This window comes from Arachis duranensis, chromosome 8 (genome assembly GCF_000817695.3).
Source record: "Arachis duranensis cultivar V14167 chromosome 8, aradu.V14167.gnm2.J7QH, whole genome shotgun sequence".
NCBI classification, from domain to species: Eukaryota; Viridiplantae; Streptophyta; class Magnoliopsida; order Fabales; family Fabaceae; genus Arachis; species Arachis duranensis.
In genome coordinates, this window is record NC_029779.3 from 12,373,803 (window position 1) to 12,395,204 (window position 21,402).

General features: G+C 34.3%; 2 protein-coding genes across 3 annotated transcripts; both read right to left on the reverse strand.

Annotated features, from left to right (window-relative positions):
* Window positions 1–354: 354 nt before the first annotated feature.
* Window positions 355–3,157, reverse strand: LOC107460806 (uncharacterized). 2 transcript variants are annotated; one of them, XM_016079210.2, is made up of 6 exons: window positions 2,844–3,157; window positions 2,097–2,196; window positions 1,797–1,973; window positions 1,318–1,416; window positions 924–1,169; window positions 355–827 (listed from the first exon to the last, which is right to left on the reverse strand). In XM_016079210.2, the coding sequence occupies exons 2-6, from the start codon at window positions 2,181–2,183 to the stop codon at window positions 519–521; spliced, it is 918 nt and encodes a 305-aa protein (XP_015934696.1). In that variant the 5' UTR covers window positions 2,184–2,196; window positions 2,844–3,157; the 3' UTR covers window positions 355–518. The 2 variants fall into 2 exon arrangements, with proteins under 2 accessions (XP_015934696.1, XP_015934695.1); XM_016079209.3 differs by having other exon boundaries at window positions 2,097–2,183; window positions 2,844–3,156.
* A 1,359-nt stretch (window positions 3,158–4,516) lies between these two features.
* LOC107460800 (probable beta-D-xylosidase 7) lies at window positions 4,517–14,968 on the reverse strand. The gene is made up of 6 exons (XM_016079200.3): window positions 14,471–14,968; window positions 13,875–14,174; window positions 13,236–13,405; window positions 13,058–13,155; window positions 5,401–6,174; window positions 4,517–5,310 (listed from the first exon to the last, which is right to left on the reverse strand). The coding sequence occupies exons 1-6, from the start codon at window positions 14,882–14,884 to the stop codon at window positions 4,718–4,720; spliced, it is 2,349 nt and encodes a 782-aa protein (XP_015934686.1). The 5' UTR covers window positions 14,885–14,968; the 3' UTR covers window positions 4,517–4,717.
* Between the last annotated feature and the right edge of the window lie 6,434 nt (window positions 14,969–21,402).

The window sequence follows — 21,402 nt, forward strand, 5'->3', positions numbered from 1 at the left end:
TTACACAAAGCTGTTTTGTGCCTGTTTTATTGAAGAATATTGAAAATTTTGAACAATGTAAAATAACTCGAATAGAACTTTTTCATTTCTTTTCTAGCAAAACACTTTGCAGGTTATCTATATCTTAGTGTTTCATGGTCTATACTTTGTATTTTTTTTTCCATGAAACATTTGCTACGCATTCAATCATCAATACTACATAATCAGGAAAAAAAGAAGCTCCAAGCCCAAAAAAAAAAGGGTCGAAGCTTGCTATCCCAAATATTTTTTTGTTTTTATTTTTATTTTTTAAAAAAAAAAAGAAAAGAGGGCACTTAAACTACCATGTAAAATTACATTTTTGTTAGTCTGATAAACTCATGAAATCCAACATAAAGTTCACATTAAGCTTATAATATCCAACATAAAGTAACGTTTTGGCATCTTGCCACATATTACAGTTGACTCAGAACTTCTTAAAAGACTACAGGTATAGTGTAACAGTTTTTTACCTTCATTAACCAAGATATTAGGAACATTCAATTCTCTGTGTTAGAACCATCAGAATCTGGATCTAAACTGGTTGAGTCTGAAGAACTTGCACTGTGTGACACTGATGATGATGGAGTCTTTACCAGTGCCCAGAAAGAGGCAACCTTCTTATCCTGCTCTTTCATTCTCTCAGCATATTTTACTATATCAAATCCAGTGTCATTGTTCCCACCAAATGCAGAATCGAGTTGATCCATATCGAACAAATCCTCTATCATCTTCTTGGTGTTGTGATCGTTTGAGTAACCGAACTTAATTCTGTTGTAAGTCTTGGACTCTAACAGAGGCTTCACCATCTGCAGCAATTCACTGTTAGCTTTGACATCACAAGATGTTACTATATTTATGACCATAACTATCAAAACCTGTTAGTTAGTTAGTTAGTTAGTTACCGCGTAGAATGGCCGAAAGATCCTAGGTGCATTATACATAAATCCCAAACCAAGGCGCTCTGGATAATATTCTTGTAATATAAAAGCAGTTTCACGTGTGATCTTGAATGAAAGGTTTGCCAAAGTGTAACCCTGGAAATCAACCAGCCAAACTATCTCTTCTTGATTTGGTGGAAGATTGAATATGGCATTCTCTATGCAGTATACAAAATACATAATCTGTTCTTTTATATCATGTGTGCTTCTCTGTCCAAATAAACACAAGTATATTAGAGAAATAAGAAATGCATAAAATCGTTAGATGAAAATTTAGTCAAATATATCAAATTATCTAACAGTTCTTAATTATCAACTTCAGTAAAAAGAAAGTAATTGACTCTTAGTGAAGTTTAACCTGGCGACTAGGCCTCATTACTAGGACTGTCCTACCATGCCTGTCATAGTAACCTGGCATATAAATCTTCCCAGTCTCTGCATCATTAGCAACATCTTCCTGCACCAAGAAGGAAAATAGAAAGGGTTGAATAATGAATATTGACCCAAGTCTCTATTAGAATATCATAATTAGGGAACAAAATCAAGAAAATATTAGAAAGGATTAGAAAAAAAATCAATATAATTTATTATGATATTATCCCATAATGAGTGTATTTTTAGCGTACTCTTAGTCTATATATTGATAAGAATTTTATAATCATAAATAAAAACTATGAATAATAAAAATAATATTTTTTTAAATAATTCTTCGTTTTTTTTTTTCTAAATTCTTTGTACCATAGTAACAGTCTTTATGTTGGGAATGCAGCAAATTTATAAACAAAGCAATACTAGCAATATTGGCATATAAGAAACCACGAGATAGAAGTGACTCACCCAACGTATCTCTTCAGGTTTGTATTCTTCTCTCCATTTCAGGCTCCGCTGCAGCATTTGTGTTGCCTTCTTCACATTCCAGTTTTTGGATCTCAAATACCTTGATATGGATAAATCACTGCAATAAACAGATGCCTTTGCTGATAATGGACCTATCAACCTTCTCACCTCATTGATCTGCAAGCAACCAAGTTATTATATTCAAACTTTATCGACCTATTCGGTTGTATTTCTATTTTTTTTTTCTTCGCAAAATTACTAAAAATAAAAGCAGAAAGCGATTTTTTAAAGCTAACGTACCTTTTCTTGCTCTTCTTGTGATATTGATATCTTCTCATGGCCTTTATAGACGGTACTACTGTTTCTATGATCCACACTACTCATCATCTGAAAAGACTTTCTAAAGGTTATAACAATGATTAATGAACAATGCAAAGGTCAGTAACATATAAAGCAAACTATGATTTTTTGGTATAAATTAACAATGAACAATTTAGGTGTAGTTTATTTTGCTTTGCCTATGATTTGTTCGTTGAAATATAGGTTTATATTTATAGCCACTTAAGTCAAATTACCTTAGTATGTGGTTAATTAACAAAACGTGATTTCACAGTACTAGTATGTTCTATGTAGACTTAGTTAGCAAGTTAGTTTCATCCGTTAAGACTTAAGAGTAGTTATAAGTTATAACCTTTCTTGTACGTATAAACCTTACTTACCTAGTAAACAATTCATACCGTATTACCATACATTTAGATCTGAACAAATTTGAAGATACATACAAATAAGAAAGCAAAACCCACGATTTAAGAAAACATAAACATATTAAGGAATTAATAAGTTCTATGTGATTATACAATAAACTATATATTATATATAATTTTTTTACCCTCCTATAGTTCTATCATATTAGAATACATATCATTAACATTTCACTTCTTTTTTAAGGTATGTACAAAAGTAGATATGACTAACATGAAAGTGAAGAATGGAAAGCAAAGAAAGAAGAAGCAGAGAGAAATATATACACACAATGAAAAATGGTACCTGGGGACCAAGAAGCTGGATTCCAAAATGCAAGAAACAAGAAAAAACACAACCTTATCCCTCCCTTAAACTGTGGATGGAGAACTATGTATGTATCAATGTATGGGTTCTTGTACTTATATTTAGTATGTCACTCACTATCACTGTCACAAACTCAATCATGCATTAAAATAAATAGTGACACGGTTGCGTTGCCACCCCATATAATAGCTATTTCTGGCTCATGGAACAACATATATCATCCTCCATTATTCAATCAACTATTCACATGTCATATTATCATAAGAAATTGAAGTTAACATTCTGGCTTGATATTAATTTAAAGTCTTGGCAGTTTTTGTTACTAGTAGCTTCAAAATATTCAAAGAACTCTATTTAGAAAATTGATGCATGTGTAAGTGTAACATACATGTTATAAGATAGCAACAACCAACCATACGCTTTTAAGTTTTGGGTTTACTTTTCTGAAACTATAAACGAGAAAAGGACACGTTCACTGGATGCACATTAATACTCCATCTACCAACTTTAAATAGTTATGTTGGGGTGGTTGATGATTGCATTTTTTTTTAAATACTTCTGTGTAAATCAAATTTGGATTTTAGAGAACACTTGATTCTTGTTTTGCTACGTGGATAAACATTTAGCAAGCGAGAAAGCAATTTAAGATCCTAAAATACTCATTCATTTTCAAAAGAAGAATGAAAGTTTATACAATATAAAGGTAGATTTTAGTATGATTAAACTACGGTGATTATGGCTTACGGTGATTATATAAATATTATTAAAATTAAAGTCTAGTTAGCAAAAAATAGATGAAAGTTTGTGTCTCTTAATTAATTTTTGGTGGAAATTTGACTTTATGTGAAGTTGATAATTGAGAGCCGTTTGATGATTTGACTGATTTGACTAAATTTTCATCTAACGACTTTCAGTTATTAACTTCATGTGAAGTCGACTACACCTGAATTTTCACCATTCTATCCAAAAAATTAGTTATTAGACTTTTGACTTGATAGATACTCTAATACAAATAAAAAAAATATATTTTTTTATAATTTGATAATATCTTTTTTTAAATAATATTTATTAATATTACTTTAATTTTAACCTACTTTTTAAAATCCCATAGTCATCGTAGTCACTGCCCTAATATTAGTGAAACCTATCATGCAAATTATTGTAAGAATGTTTGATGCAAGCTGTCAATTTATCCATGGCTTCTTATGTGAAAGGTGAGTGGTCAATTGTTTTTTCTTATAAGCTTCATCATACTAATTCTTCCTAAAATATCAACCATACGAATTCTGAATAAGACATTTAGTCATGTGGGACATTCCTTGGTCGACTTTATCAATTATTAAGATTCGCATCAAACATATATATTCCATTTGTTACAAAATAATATTTACCATTGAAATATTAATTCGGGTTTAGATATATAATCCATCTAAAATTATTTTTATAGCTAAAAAATAATAAAAATATTATTTATACACTAAAATAATAAAATCAGACCCTAACTATCAGTGTATTTATATATAAATATATGTAGTTTAATTTATTTTTAATATATATTTATATTTCAATGTATATTTTATATTAATGATTGATTTTAGTGTAATGCAACACATTCTATTCAAATAATGATACATAAATAATTAGAACAAACTTCTAAGAAGTTAATTAAACATCTCAACAACTTGCTTCACAAAAAAGAGACTTCTTCTTTGACCATAATGATATAATTAAGAAGCAGATCAAATTATGAATTGTGATGCATTTAGTTTAGTAGTCTATAAATAACCACTTCACTTTGGCACCAACTTAGGTTTGACCTTATTGAAGAATTATGAATCTTTGGCATTTAGAGTTCAAACAATGACATGAATTGGGTACTCAACATCACCTACAAGCAACAAATGAGATCCTTCTTCAATTACCAATGAACCTTCCTCATTTGCTCTACTCATATGCTCACAAGGACTTAGTTCAAATCCAACATGAACCTTTTCCCCTGCATCCAACAACACACTCTCAAAACCAACCAACTGTTTCATAGGATTCCCATTCCCCTGTCTCCCATGTTTCAAGAACAGCAACACAGGATGTTTCCCAACCATGCTTCCATGGTTCTGAACTCCCACAGTCACCGAAACCGCCATGCTTTTGCAAGCTTCTTCGCTCAACTCTGAGACTAACTTGTACCTCAAGGTTTCTGACGAGTTTTGTAGCATGAAATGAGTGGATGAATGGCTGAAGTGGAGCTTGTCGTGCGTGACGGAAACAAATTCATAGGAGTATTTGGTGTAGCTTAGGCCAAAGCCGAATTCATAGACCTTAGGACCTGTGTAGAATCTATATGTTCTACCAGGGTAGCCTGATGAAGGATCAGCACGCATCCTCATGTCTGTCATTGGTACTTTTATGTAATCTTTTGGGTACCAAGTTATTGGTAATCTTCCTCCTGCATTGCATTGAACACATAAATATTGTTAAGTTGAAATCAACAGAAATAGTTTCATGACATGATATCAGAACGCTGATATTAACTAACCTGGGTTATGGTCACCAAAGATGATCTGAGCAAGTGCAATGGCGCCAAGTTCCCCGGGATAACCAGCCCATAGAATTCCTCCAACTTTGTTATTATACTTGGCGGAAGAGATATCCACCGGGCCTCCGCAGAGAAGCACCAAAATAACGGGCTTCTTAGAAGCTTTAGCGACGGCATTGATGAGTTCAAGTTGCTTGCCGGGCAAGTCAAGGTGAACGCGATCGCGCTCCTCCTTCTCCTGGCTCTGATCCAACCCCATAACCATGACAACATAATCCACTTTGCTGGCAAGTTGAACAGCCTGGTCTATGTGGGCAAAAGGGCACTTGGCGCCGCCGTCGCATCCGGGGTGGTAGAGAGTGTCCTTAACATAATGCTGGAAGCCCTGCAACAAAGTGAGTTGGTTGCAGGGAGGGCCAGCATAGTTTCCAAGAAGGGTTAGAGGGGAAGCATTGGCGTTGGGGCCGATGACGGCGAGGGAGATAGGAGGGTTTGTCTTAGGAAGTGGGAGGAGGGAGTGTTGGTTCTTCAAGAGGACAATGCCGTTTCTTGCTGCCTCCAGGGCTAAGTAGCGGTGTTCCTTGGAACACACGTTGTTGGGTCCAATGAAGCCAAATGGGAGCTTGATTGGATCTCCATCAAATAGTCCTAACCTCATTCTGATTGAGAACAGATTGTGAAGGGCGCGGTCTATTTCAGATGTAGCTAACTTTTTCTTCAATACTGCTGATTTAGCATGCTCTGTCAAATAGCTTCCACATTCCACATCCATACCTGAAAATTTTCAGCTCTTATTTTAAAGTTATGGGCTCAAGCCATGGAATCAGATCATTTAGATTATTTACATTGCATTTTTTTGGTACAGTCTCAATTTTGTTTTAATGCAGGATATTTGTGTATTTATCTATCTCTTTATTATTAATTAGATGATTACTCATGTAGGGGTGGCAAGTGGGGAAATCCGTCCTACCCCGTCGAAAGTCCACTTTTTGGTGGGTTGGCTCGTCCCGCCCCACCTAGTGAGGCAGTTCTAAAATTCTATCCTATTCTGTCTAATTATGGGTTAACCAGCCAAATTTATCCAAAACATAATTATAAATATTGTCTCCAAAGCAAAATAAACATAATCCAAAACACTTAATTTTCATCTTCATTCTCTTGTAAGTTGGGTTGGGGGGAAGTTCGGTTTTAGCAAAAAAAAATTACAAAAATACCTCCTTGCCACAAAAACACTAAGCTTGGCGGGAAAGCCCGTCTCGCCCTACCAAAGCCTGCAGTTTAAGCGGTGCAGATTAGGCAGACTTTTATTATTTGGCACTCCCAATTTTTCAACCCAACTCATTTTTTTTTTGCAGGTTACGCGAGCCGGTGCGACGAATTTATGCTCGTTTGCCACCCCTATACTCATGTAAAGAATTCTTCATATAAAGATAGTAATTAAAATATTAAAACGTATTATGTTAGTCAAATATTTAAATATATTAAATATTTAACAATTTTTAATTATTATCTTTATATAAAAATATTCATTCATTAATTATATAGTTGTAGTTTAACAAAAATATTATTTATATATTTAAATTAACCACTAAAATCAGCAATATATATTTATGTATAAGTATATATGTTATTTAACTAACTTTGATGTATTTTATATTTTAATATATATTATATATTAGTAGCTGATTTTAATATACATATAGCATAGTTGAATATTAATTACTCAAAGAAACAGAATGCTTAATTTAATGTTTAATCAATAAAATATCGTCCTATGTGGCTATTACTATTTGGGGAGCGTAATTGTTGATGTATTGATTTTATTTAATGAGTAAAGGACAAATAGGTCGCTAACTTTTTTTTTTTCGGACATTTTCGTCCTTAAGGAACGAAAATACATTCAAGTCCCTCGCCCCTGAAAAATGTGGACATTTCAACCCTTCCGTTTAATTCAGGCATTTGGGCTGGACGGAAAACGCTAACCTGACAGAGGTGGCACTGACCTGGCCGTTACGGAGCCCACGTGGCACGAAGCTTTTCGAAACAGGACACATAAGTCCCTGGAGACAAAAACGACGCCGTTTTGTTACCTCTCCCAATCTTTTAAATTTTTCTGCTCTAATTCCTCGTCTGCACAGAAATGGTGAAGTGGGTGTTGTGGGGAGTGGAGGAAGAAAGGAAATTCTTCCTTCCATAGCATCTGAAAGAGTATCATCAAGTTGGAGAAAAAGCGGAGGTGGGAAAAGAGAAAAGAACTCCTCATCCAACACTAAGTGCTTTTATTAGAAAAGATTGAACACAAGCTTGAAAAAACAGAGTGAATCCGGGTTCAGAGTGCTCCAATCCGTTATCAGGTTGAGCCCTGAGTTCTACTCGGGAATGGAGAGCACCACCCTCTACCATGACGGCAACGACAGTGACTTTCCAACTTGGAGGATTGATGGTCTTCAATGAATTACTTCCATGGAAACAAGACCAAAGCAAAAAAAAGCGAAAATCAGATTTGAATTACTTACTCCACCAAATCCAATGATAGAGAAAAGCGAATCACCTCCGTGACTGAGCGAAACACTGACCACAAACAACATTTAGTCCAAAATTTTTTAGCTGAACAAGTGAAAAATAAAGGGAAGATTCAATTTAATTCAATCCATGCTATTTATCTTAAGTAAATACATAATTCAAGTCATTGATTACAAATCAGTTCAAAGAGAGTCACAAGAACCACATCTTAGGACTTAACTTACAAGATGATTTTAACTTAAAATCTGATTAATATAAGTACACTAAGAACACTATCATGTATACCTAACAATAACATTGTTGCATTGCATTAACATGCCACATGATAAATATACAATCTTTTCTGAAAACTTATCAGTTTTTGGATAAGGATGCTTCAAGCTTTTTCTTCAATTGTATTGCAGCAGCCTTGTTGTCTTGCGCTCTTATGGAGAATGTATGAATCATCTTTTCCTCCGATGTTGAAACACCTGACTCTGGAACCATGATTTGATGCTCCTGTAATGTCTTAATGACTCTGGAAACCGGGTGGAGATCCAAGGGGCAACTTACTCGCACCAAATGCTGTCCTAATCAAATCCAAAACACCCTGGTCTTCTGGCATTGTTTTCACGGAACCAAGCTCAACAACTCCGGCTTTAAGAGCCACAAAAACAACCGTTTGAAGACCAGTTGATCTCCCAAGAAATGATCTTGATTCTAGTTGGTTTGAACAGTTAGCTGAATCAGAAACCCAAATTGATTTGCTAGACTTGAAAGAGCCACCAGGGGCGAATCAAAACCAAATATATAATACTGAGGCCAAGTAAAACATGCAAATCCGAAACCCTATCTAATCTTGCATAATTCGCCTCTTTCGACACAGAGCAAGCAAAGTATGCATCAAGCTTCTGCAGCACCTTCTTTTGTAGCTCCTCTTCATCACCCTTACTAACTCCACTCCAATCCCCTTCAGATCCTTCCTCACCAGCTCCGCCCCCTTTGGGATCACAGCATTGGCCGTCGCCCCAAATCAAGGCGGAGCCACTAGATTTCAGCCCAGCAACCTGCCAAAAAATAACATAATTCCACTTGAAACCCTCTAGAACCTGGCATAGCCGCCGCCGGAGGCCAGCATCAGTTTCGGCCAAAGCCAAAGCAGAAGCAACCACGCTGGAGAAGAGATTATTGGAAACCGCATAAACAAAGTATGCAACAGCTTCTGCACCCAACACAGATTCCAACACACCCTTGTCTTCATCACTCACACAAAACACAGATTCTACTTCTTCTCCAACTTGATAATACTCCTTCAGATGCTATGGAAGGAAGAATTTCCTTTCTTCCTCCACTCCCCACAATACCCACTTCGCCGTTTCTGTGCAGACAGGGATTAGGGCAGAAAAATTTGAAAGATTGGAAGAGGTAACAAAACGGGATCGTTTTTGTCTCCAGGGACTTACGTGTCCTGTTTCGAAAAGCTCCCTGCCACGTGGGCTCCATAACGGCCAGGTCAGCGCCACCTCTGCCAGGTCAACGTTTTCTGTCCAGCTCAAACGCCTGAATTAAACAGAAGGGTTGAAATGTCCACATTTTTCGGGAGTGAGGGACTTGAATATATTTTTCGTTCCTTGAGGATGAAAATGTCTGCGATAAAAAAAGTTAGGGACCTATTTGTCCTTTACTCTTATTTAATTTAATGGAATAGGAGTGAGTTGGTGCAATATAATCATAGGAGACAAATCATTGCATATCATGCAAACCCAGTTTAACCAATTTCTTGCTTGTCTTGATGCTAAGGAAGTATAGATATCGCGGTGGTCCGAAATTTTTTCTTGACAACGTTACATGAATGGACTTTCACCAAATTATGGAAGAACATGCCATTTTGGTTTTCCCAGACCGAATGAGGCTAAATATTTTAACCCGGGAGATTAGGGTAAAGCCATTTGGTTAGGCCCAAAAAATATCTTAAACTTAGGTCTATGAAACACTATTAATTGGAGTCAAGTCTTAAATTGGTTCCTGAAATTACACTTAAACTTTAAAATGGTCTTTGAAATTAATAGTTATTCAATTTTATCTTTGAACTTACACTCTAAGACTCATACTAGTTCCTAAGGCGCTTTTTGTTTATCGAAACAATAAAAACGACGTCGATTTTATTTATTAAAAAAGAGAAGAAGAAAAATAGACTTCTCTTTCCTTTTCCCAACCCTTTCCTAGTTTCCCTTTTCTTTTCCCTCCCACACTCCCTTTTTCCTTTTCCAACCCTTCCCCATTTCCCTTTTTCCTTTTCCTTTTACACTCCTCTTCTCCAACCCTTTCCCAGTCCCTTCCCTAATTTGAGGCCCTTCTCCTTTCCCAATCTAAGACCCTTTTCCTCCCTTTCTCCAATTCGAGGCCTCTGCCACCACCTCACGTCGGCTTCTGTCACGGCGCTATGCTGCTCGCTGCCTTTTTCAACTTAGTCTCTCTTCTCTGTCTTTTTTTGTATGATTTTTTTTTAATTTTTTATTGTAATGGAGTTTGTTCTATCACTGGTTGCATAAAATTTTGAACTTAATAAATGAATTTTGTAGTTTAAGTAAAAGATGACTTTGAATTGAGTTTGTTGAAATGGTGTGTATTGATGAGTAATAAGAATATTTAGTTAATTCATCTATGGAAATTGATGGTTGGTTGTGTATGAAGTAAAAACAAAATAAAGTAATGGAGGAATTAATTTTAAGATCAAAGAGGCAGAGGGAGATTGAGAGGAGACAAGAGAAGAGGGAGAGGCAGAAAGAGATAGAGAGAAGACAAGAGTGTAAGAGACAAGGTTGGGAAAGGGGGGAGTGCGGCGCGGCGAGGCACCGTGACGGAGGCCGGCGAGAAGTGGCAACAAAGAGAAAGGAGAAGGGAAGGGGAAGGGGAAAGGGTTTGGGTTAGGGAAGGGGAGGCTCAAGTTTTCTTTTTTTTATATAAATATAAAACGACGTCGTTTTAGTGTTCCGATAAACGGAAAGCGCATTAGGGACTCGTATGAGTCCCGGAGTGCAAGTTCGAGGACAAATTTGAGTAATTATTAACTTCAACGACCACTTTGAAGCTCAAGGACAACTTTAGGGACTACTTTGAGACTTAACTCCTATTAATTGCTAGAGAGTTTTACTAGGTAGATAATGGGAGGTGCGAACAATGTGAACAATGGACTGCACTTCGGGTCCACTAAAACAAAAACATTCTACTCCATTTATCCACCACTGTCCTAACTTCTCACCTTCTACCTTTCTCCCCTTTTACTATAGCCGCTTCACTCCTCCTTGTCTGTTGCGCCGTCACCAATGCACCTGACCGCCGCCACCATCTGAAGAAGCAACGCACCGCACTACCGATGTACCTTCTTCTCCTATGCGTCGCGTCGCTCCTGTGCTCCCTGCAACCGACGCCACTGTTGCACCTTCTTCTTCCCTGCATCGCACCCCCTGCACCTTTGTTCTTGCTTCTATGCTGCTGCGTCGTGTCTTTGTCACTTCCATTGCGTGCCACTTTACTTCGTTCACTCAGATGGTATGACCCAAATAAATATTCACATCTTAGTAAAAAAAAATCATTCGCATACATAGTAAAATGAACATTCTGCAGAGTATATGCATGCGGAATCAAACAAATCAAGTAAAATATCAATGATATACCCAAATAAACATTCACTTTAAAATAAAAAAAACCATCTATATACATAATAAAATGAACATTCGACTTAGTTGATAAGAGTCGTAAACAACAACGACGATAAAAACATAGAATCACGAAACAGCACAGCAGTGACTACGATTGCACAAGTATCGCAGAACAGCAACACTCTTAGACGGATAAACACCTCGCATCAAAGCTCTCATCGGCTGTTTGTGTTAATTTAGTATTATACGTTATTTGTCTATATTTTTTGTTTGTGTTATTTAATATATACGTTATTTGTGTTATTTAGTATATACATTAATTTGTTGTTTGTGTTACTTAGAATATGCGTTATTTCTCTATATTTTTTTTCATTGCTAAAACATACATACACGATGTTGTATAAGGAATTAATCAATATTGCCACTTGCAGGACCAAAAGCCACTGTGGTACGGCTGGCACACTATGAAAAGCCAACATTCAAAGAAATAAGAAAGTCTTCTCTGGAGTGAAGGCTCACAGAGTCACAGTTGAGGATTGAGTGCAGCAAATTTGAATCCTCTAAAGCCAGAACTAATAAATTAAAGAATTATTTATTATTAATTTTATAATTTTTATAAAATATATATTCTATTATCTTATTTAAAAATAATTAATTCTTTATTTTATTATTTTACTAACTTCTTTATTTAAAAGAGATCTTGATTCGAGTGCAACTGTTCCACATTTCCAATATAAAAAAGTTTCTACCGCTTATCTTATACAAAAAATTATCTGTAGTGTTAATTATTTTGTTAACTGTTGATATAACACACTTTACTTCCTAAAATAATCTCTAACTTGGTGTATTTCACACTTGATTGGTTAACAGAGACAATGGCATAGCCGCATTGGGACAATAATAAATGGGACCACAATTTAAAATTGACAGATATATAACAGAAAAATTATAAACAGATTTATATTCCACATATATAATAAATAACTACAACTAATAATAAAAGGAAAGGAATTTTACTAACAAGCACATATACAAGCAAGCACATATACAAGTAGAAATGTTTTATGCAAGAAAAAAAAATTACATTTTTGAAACTTATAATAATCTTAATTAAATATATAAAATTTTTTTTTCTATAACACATCTCCACTTGTTAAACCAAATCCGAACAACAATAATAGAATAAGAAATGATGAATGTGAAGTGTGAGGTGGTGGTATGGACCAATGACCATGTCCTATGGGCCAAAGCACTATGACTTTCATACCCTAATTGGTAGCCTTAATAGTTGATATTATTAAAAAGCTACTGCTATATAGCACGTAAGCCGACAAAACTCAATAGTGACAATACAATCAAAATTGAATTCATGCATATAGAATTAGTTAATAACATAATTAATTAAACTTTCCATTTTCCACTTTGACATTCCAATTATAACCAACATTTTGACAGTTTATATGCCAGAATTATTATGAGTATGGAATAATTACCTGCCCGAAGGACATCGGAAACAGCATCCTCTGGCGATTTTGCATATCCTTGTTCATCATGTAAGAGGCTCACTGCTCCACAATCAGATGTAATATACCTGTTACATATATAAATTAATCAAGGGCGTTGAAGGCAGATATAGAAGCTCCCAAAAATAAGGAAGAATTAATTAGGTACCCATCGAAATCCCATTGTTTTCTTGCAATGTTGGTTAAGAGATTGTAATCAGCACAATTTGGAACCCCATTGACACGGTTGTACGCACACATTATCCCACTTGCATGTCCTTCTTCTATGCAACTCTTAAATGGAGGCTGGTATGTGTCCGCTAGATCTTGCAAACTTACCTGAACCATTCATTATAATAACTTTCTAATATCAAAATTTCAATTATTGTGTCCGTAGAATTGATTATTTTATTGCTTCCTTTTTTATTCAAAATAATGTATGTATAAAATTCACCGAAATCATGACTTAAAAAAGTGTTGTTTTTTATAGATATACTTTTTTTAAGAATTAATAAAAATTAAATTCAAGTAGGTAAAGTGTACCATCATAGAGCATATTCACATCCTCCCCATCGTTATATACATAATTCTTCACTGATCCTCAAACTAAAGTGTAAAGAATAACACCTTAAAAAGTAAAGACTAGTTAATTAATGAGGAATCATGGATAAAGTGAAAAATCAATTAGGCTATCAGAGACCATATATGTTTGTTTCTTCTTCACATAACATAATTAATTAATTAAACAATAAAATATGTTATGACAAGTAGAGAATCCAATGCAGAAAATAAAGAGAAGAAGACATACACGAGCATCAAAGACAAAGCGATTAACGCCCTTCCAGTTGTCCAAATCATAAGCAGTGAAATGCTTGCAACAAGCAGAAGCTTGTAAGTGGCCTCTGAGTGTTCCACCCTGAAAGGAGTCACCTTGAAGGCCTCTAACGTAGGAGACAGCATAGTTAGAAGTCATGAGTGGGTCTTCACCAGCTGTCTCTTGTCCTCTGCCCCATCTCGGGTCCCTAAAAATGTTTATGTTTGGTGCCCAAAATGTCATCCCTATTGCTTGCCCTGCATTGTATATTGCTCTTGCTTCTATCCCGATCGCCTTCATTCACACGCGCCCCCATTAGTTTGTTACAAAAACAAATCGTGAAAACTCACGTGCAATTAGTAAAGTTGAGAGTTAGACTTGTTAAATGATAAAAATTATGATTTGATATAGGATAATACTAGTAAACTGATAATGTTTTTGAACAACATGAATAACCACCAATTAAATTAAAACACATTGTACTTTTAAATTATCCACCTAAATTTTAATATTAGAATAAGAATGCGCACATTTAATAAAATGTATATCTGATATATTTATTTTTCATATTGTTTAGTAAAGTGACTCACGTGACCGATTCGGTACCAGAGGTGGGAGTCAAAAGTGGCAGCGGTGAGAATGACTTGGGGGAAGCTGGTGGCGGAAGTGATAGTGCCGTTGAAGAAGATGCCGCCGCCAATGCCGGCAACGCCATGGAGTGCCTCGCTCCACCACTGGTAACGGGGGATACCGAGGCGAGGAATGGGAGGGGCCTTGTTGACGAGTTGGGAGAGTTTCTCGTCCAATGTGAGTCTTGAGACGAGGTCTCTGACTCGCTGAGCGATTGGAAGCTTTGGATTGCAGAATGGGTAGGATCTTGTGGAAGGGTCTGAAAAGTCACAAGCAAATGGTGGTGGTGTTGCCTGGAGTTGGAAAAGGAGCAAGAAGGAGATTATGGTGAAGAGTAGTGGTGAGAGGGCCATGCTGTCACTGTAAAGTGTCATGTGAACTCACACTCACTCAGAAACAGAGTGGTATCCAGTTTATATAAAAGTGAAAAACAACTCTGTTCAGTGTGTGTCCATGTCAACAAACAATAATAATTCCATGCTTTTTTATTCAATCCAATCAAAACAAATAATCTATACTTTTCAATTAAGTTTTTTTTATCAACCGACAAAAAAGATAAAAAAAAATAAAAAGAGATAAGAATTGATGATTGAATGTTACTAAGAAAAACTTAACCATTTGTATACCCGGTTTGGCGAATCCTTATCCTTTAGTTTTTAGGGGCACTCTAGTGTATAGCAGGGGTGTACATGGGCGAGGTGAAGTCAGATTTGATGGGATTTAGACTCGATTCAAAATATACTCTAGGTCTATTTATTAGATCCAAATCCGATCCTAGATCTGATGAAACCAAAACCAATACACTTTCAGGCCATAATTATATCGGATAAAAACTGGACCGTTAATATTACATTACGTTGATACCTTCTTGTAAAATAGCATGTAAAAATATTTAAATTTTTAAGACTCTAACCATTATTTAACATGGTAAAATTCACTTAGAAAAATATAACAAGAACCAATCCTTCTTTAAAATTAAAGCATAACCACAATCAATACTAAAGCAAAACCACAATCAATACTAATATTGTCTAATAATACCAAATATTTAAATCAATACAAATAACATAATATTATGCATTAGTCTAAAGTCTTATGCATTCTAAACATAAAACATTAAATTATAGTCTTATAATGACTAATAACACAAAATATTAAGGTTTACAATACTTAAATTCCACATAAGAATAGTCATGATCCATCACTAATAACACAAAATATTAATTGTGTATGATGACCGGGCCAACTTCGGGTGACCCGAGCTATGACCCGGACCCGACCCAAAATAATGACCGGGTCTATTTTTGAGACCCTTACCCGGCCCTAAACCCAATGAAATCACACCAAATTAGTTCCTAAAGTGTTCGGAACCGGGCCGGACCTTCGGGCCGGGCCGGATCTGTGCACCCCTAGTGTACAGATTGGAGTGATATAGAGAGAGAGTATAATTTCTTTTATAGTTATTTTTTATTATTTTATTATTATTTAAAATATGAATCCTACTTTTATTAATCTCTCTTTCATTTTATTAAAGAAAAAATCTGTAAACTTACATCTTTACCATCTAATTCACCTAGTTTTTATTGGTTGGCAAAACTCCGTTTAGGTAAATGAAAATAAAGAAAATAAGAATATTATTCGAATATTAAAATCAGTCACTAATTTATTTGTATATAAATATATGTGTAATTTAATTTATTTTTAATGTGTATTTATAATTTTTTGTTAATACTTGACAACAATAATTTACATTTATATTTATATATGTTTGTATACAAAAAATATATAATTTATACCCATATTTTTTAGAATTTATATATTTAGATGACAATTTAATATTTATGATTGTCAAATGATAATCAAAATTATTAAAATATGATGATTCTCTAGATATATAAATATTTAGTTTAATTATCATATCTCTAAAAGTACATGTTAAGGTTATTACTTTTAAATTTTGTTTATTTTTTTATTTTAATAAATATATACAATAAATTTATTGAAAATTAAATTTTGTATTTTTTTTAAAAAATTTTAATCAATTATCTTAATTTATTTTTAAGATATATGTTAGTTAAATTTTAAATATTTTTGTGATGATAGTCACCAAAAAAAATATTTTTATGATGATTATTTTTTGTGTATTTATTTAGAATTTTATCATCTTATTACCAAGAATGGAGCTAAAACATTTCTTAAGCGGTCAATATAAAAATATTATATCTCTAGATTAGAAAAAATTAACAACTAACAAGCACATTATTGGAAACCAAACAAACAAACGCTATTATATAGTAGAAAAAACTTATTTACAGATATATACAGAAGAACTTAAGAATCCAACATGGTTTTCCATAGTAGAAATTTTAGTCAAACAAAATATGAATAGGGTTTCTAGTGGAAAATACAAACGGACATAAGAAATATTTATCACTTTTTTCGTACATTTTAATAATATAGCTAGCAATTATTTTAGTATCCAGAACATGGTGCGAAAAGATTTTTTTAATACTAAAAACTATGCTTTAAAATATACAAACAAAAATAATAGAAATGTCGTTTCCTAATAAATAGATACATGACTTCAATTCTCTTCAAAGATATTAATCATTTTTCCAAAGATGGTCTTTTGCTCTTTTCCCGACCCGAGGATAACTCTGGCAAATTAGCAGGCGGTTCAAGCAACGTGATTAGGTGATCTGCTGCCTTTGTCGCCCTCGTTTAGTGGTTTGATAAAATCTTACCCCTACCCCCTCTCTTCTTTCCATATTATTGTTTGTATAATTAATAAAAAATAAACTATTATTTTTCTCTATAAATATTCAAAACACAAATTATTAATAATAAATAAAATTAATTTTATATTTATAAAAAAATAATTAGTTATTTTTTATTATAAAAAAATTAAAACTAAAAAAATTAATCACAAAAACATTAAATAAATTTTATATATANTCAATTATTAGATTTTTATTGACTAAAAAACACTTTAAATCTTAAAGTTAATCCTATTAGTAATCATTTTTAACCTTTAACATCCTACTATATCTCTCTCCTCACCACCTCCTAGACGATATTATAAGTTTTGGACCCTCGACCGCCCCTCTTTCCTCTGCATTTTTAGAGTTCTCCTACCGCGTCTACTTTGCCGTATGAAACTCCCACCATGCCAACATCTTTGAGTCTGTCTCTAACGACTGCATCCTCTGCATGTGGGATGTTCGTGAATCTTTGTCCACCGTGGTGTTCCCTCCCCATAAATTTGAGGTGTTAACTTGTGATTGGAACAAATACAACGATTGCATAATTGCGACTATTTTGGTGGATAAAGGCATCAAGATTTGAGATATGAGAAATTTTAGAATTTCAATTGCAATTATATATGGGCACGGATATGCAATGAGGAAGGTGAGATTTTCATCGCACGTGTGAAAATTTGATAGTGACTTACTCTTATGATATGACGGTTTGTATTTGGAATTTTATAGTGGAAGATGCGGTAGCTTGTGAGCTGGTATTATCATCACACAGCATTTGTTGTCGGCAGTAATATGAGTTTTCTTGTTGAAGATTTAAAAACTAACAATGGTTGGAATAAGTTTGTTTGTGTTTGGCAGCATAGCACTGATAAATTTTTGTTTGCTCAAAGCAAGACATAGCAGAAAATTAAAGGTTGAAAATGATTAATGGTAGAATTAATTTTAAAATTTAACATATTTTTTAAACTGAGTCAATAAAAATTTAACGATTAAATATTTTTGTCAAACATAGTTTATCTTTTATGAATATAAAATTTATTTAATTATTCCATAATCAATTTTATCGACACCCAAATTTTTCATAATAAAAAATTATTTATTCCCTCTATACTTTTCATGCTTGTACTGTTTTTAATATGATGCTAGGCTTATACTTATTAAATACATTGATGCAAAAAACCTAATGGTTGTAATTCTAATGTTATGCTTATTGATTTATTGATTTGATTTGATTATTGAAATACTGATTATTATTTTTTATGCTTGTGCTGTTTTCAATCTGATGCTAGATTTATACTTTTAAATATATTGATGCAAAAAGCCTAATGATTGTACTTCTGATGTTATGTTTATTGATTTATTGATTTGATTTGATTATTAAAATAATGATTATGATTTGATTTTGTATGTGTGTGAATAACATTGGTTAATGATGATGATATATTGATTATTGATTCTTGAATTCAGGAAGTCTGCATAATAGCATAAGTAAACGTTTATGAGTTATTCTTGAAATCAGTTTGGTGAATTTTATTTGAGCTGAATATGAACTGATTATGCAAAATTGGAATAGAATTATGTTATAGCACGATGTAAATGTTAGGGTCTATTATGGTGAATCATTGTGAGAGTTAGAGACTGTTATGGTGTATTTTTTTAAAACTCAGAATTTATTATGGTGCACGGGGTGAAATTATAGGGGTCATTATGTGTATTTTATAGGATCATTATGTGTTCTCACTCAACATAGCTATGCTTTCTCAATTTTTGTTGCAGGGTCTGATTCCAACCATGAGGGAGGTGTTGCCTAATGTGCATCACCGTTTTTGTGTGTGGCATTTAGAGCGTAATTTCAACAAACAATAGAAATATTTGGAACTAAGGGGATTGTTGTGGGATTGTGCACGAGCCATTACGTACCAGGAGTTCAAGGAGTTAATGGATAAGATTAAGAGGCTTAACAAGGATGCCTGAGCATATCTGGAAAAATGACCAGGAAATTCAGGGACAAGGTTAAAGTTCAGTCACAAGCCACAGTTAAGTTAGACTCTATTTGCAACAACGCATGTGAAGTATTTGATAAAGGAAGCACGAAGAAAGCCAATCATCACACTGCTCGAGGAAGTCAGAATATTTGTAATGCGCACAATGGCTAAGAATAAGGTGAAGCTGAAAAATCACGTAGGAATACTACCACCAATTATCAAAGGTAGGTTTGAGAAGGTTAGGAAGGAGTCTAAAAACTGACATCCAATTTAGGCTGGTGATAATGGTTATGAGAAATTCGAAGTGCATGGTCATCCTACAAACCATGTTGTTAATTTGGGAAAAACACTCTGCACTTGTCAGTTCTAGATGCTAACAAGTCATAATTGATTTCAAATGCACTTGCTTGATTTATTAATTTGAGTGTGTTTGTGTTATTTATTTAGGTATTTCCTGTATACACGCTTATGCTGTCCTTGCTAGAGTGAACAAGTACCCAGAGGACTTTTGCCATAAATGGTTAACTATAGAGTCTTACAAGATCACCTACAGCCACCATATAAATTCTATTCTTGGCCAACCTTTATGGGAACATTCTGATTATAATAGGCCATTGGCACCTATGGTGAAAAGGAAGGCAGGGAAGCTTCAAACAAAAAGGAGGAAAGATGCAGATGAAGGTAGTGCATCTAACAAGAAGTCCAAGGCAAGCACTACATTAAAAAGACAATTAAGGCTATTTACTTGCAAATACTGTCTACAAAAAGGTCATACAAAGAGAAGATGTGACAAGAAAAGAGCTGCAGATGTTAAAGCTGCTGCTGCAGCAGCAACAAAGGCCGCATAAGATGCTAAGGGTGCTGAACTAAGCTCTACTAATGCCACTAATGATCATCCTACTGCTAATACTGAAGATGTTAATCTTGCTGCTACTAAGGGTGCTAATAATGCTGATCCCACTCCTATTGTCAAAGATTCGCAAGCTGAGGTAGGTGCTGGCTTAATTGAAATTGAAGTCCAACCTGTTGAGATTGATCTCTCTCAGCCAACATACTCTAAACTCGAAGACACTCAAAATGTGGGACCACATCTTCTCCAACATCTTCATGTATATCATAATTTATTTATTTACTATTTGCTTTATAGTGCTCATGTGTATCAGTATTTATTTATTTACTTATTGCATTACATTGCTGCTACCTAAATCAAATCAGATGTTTCTAACAAGACCTACAAAGCTAGCAACTAGAAGAAGATAATCTCCTCCAACAATTTCTGCAAATTTGGAAAATACTCAAGACCTTAAAGATATGCATACTATGGTATTTTGATAAATTATATATATGGTAGTGCTTTAATTATTGACTATATGGTTATCCTGTTTTCAATTTTTATTTTGTAAGTATTCATATCAAATGTATTCACATCAAATGTTAGAATACAATAGGCCAAATCTTTTTATCCAATTATCTCCAAATTTTTTCATTCATGATAGTTATAATCAGGAATACACTTGTATAATTCATGTCATGCTCAAACTTTGAACAACAACATTAACACAAAAATAACAACTAAAAACCACACTAAACATATGGTTTGGATTAACACTTTCTGAGTTCTCACAATTGCTTCCACTTTTCCTAGCCTCCAGACCAAGTTCATTTTCAGTTCACCCTCCTCAATATCAGCTTTCTAAACCACATCTTCTTGTTTAGAATCTGCCCAAACAAATAACTCACACCATCTCTTTTCGCTTGTCTGTAATAATTCAGAAAATGGTCATACCAATTTGGAACACAGACACAGCAACCATACATATATGAGCTTAACCCACTTACATTATAATTAGGACACCCAAAAAAGGACTTGTTAGGATGCCTTTTAGTCCCTGACCACCTAAGGATGGGGCGACATCCACATCCACACCACTCCGACACCTTTTCAGGCCTGGGTCGGACTGATGTTCTTGTCTAGTTCCTGGTTTAAGAAGAGCGGCTCGAACTCCCTACTGCGTGGCTAGCACCACCCATAATTTGTCACAAGTTTCGTTGGGAGCAGTACTACACTTGCAAAAAGAATATGGAGAAAAGCCATAATAGAAGTAGAAGACAGAAGTGAAAGAAGAATACGAAAAAGATAGGGTTCAC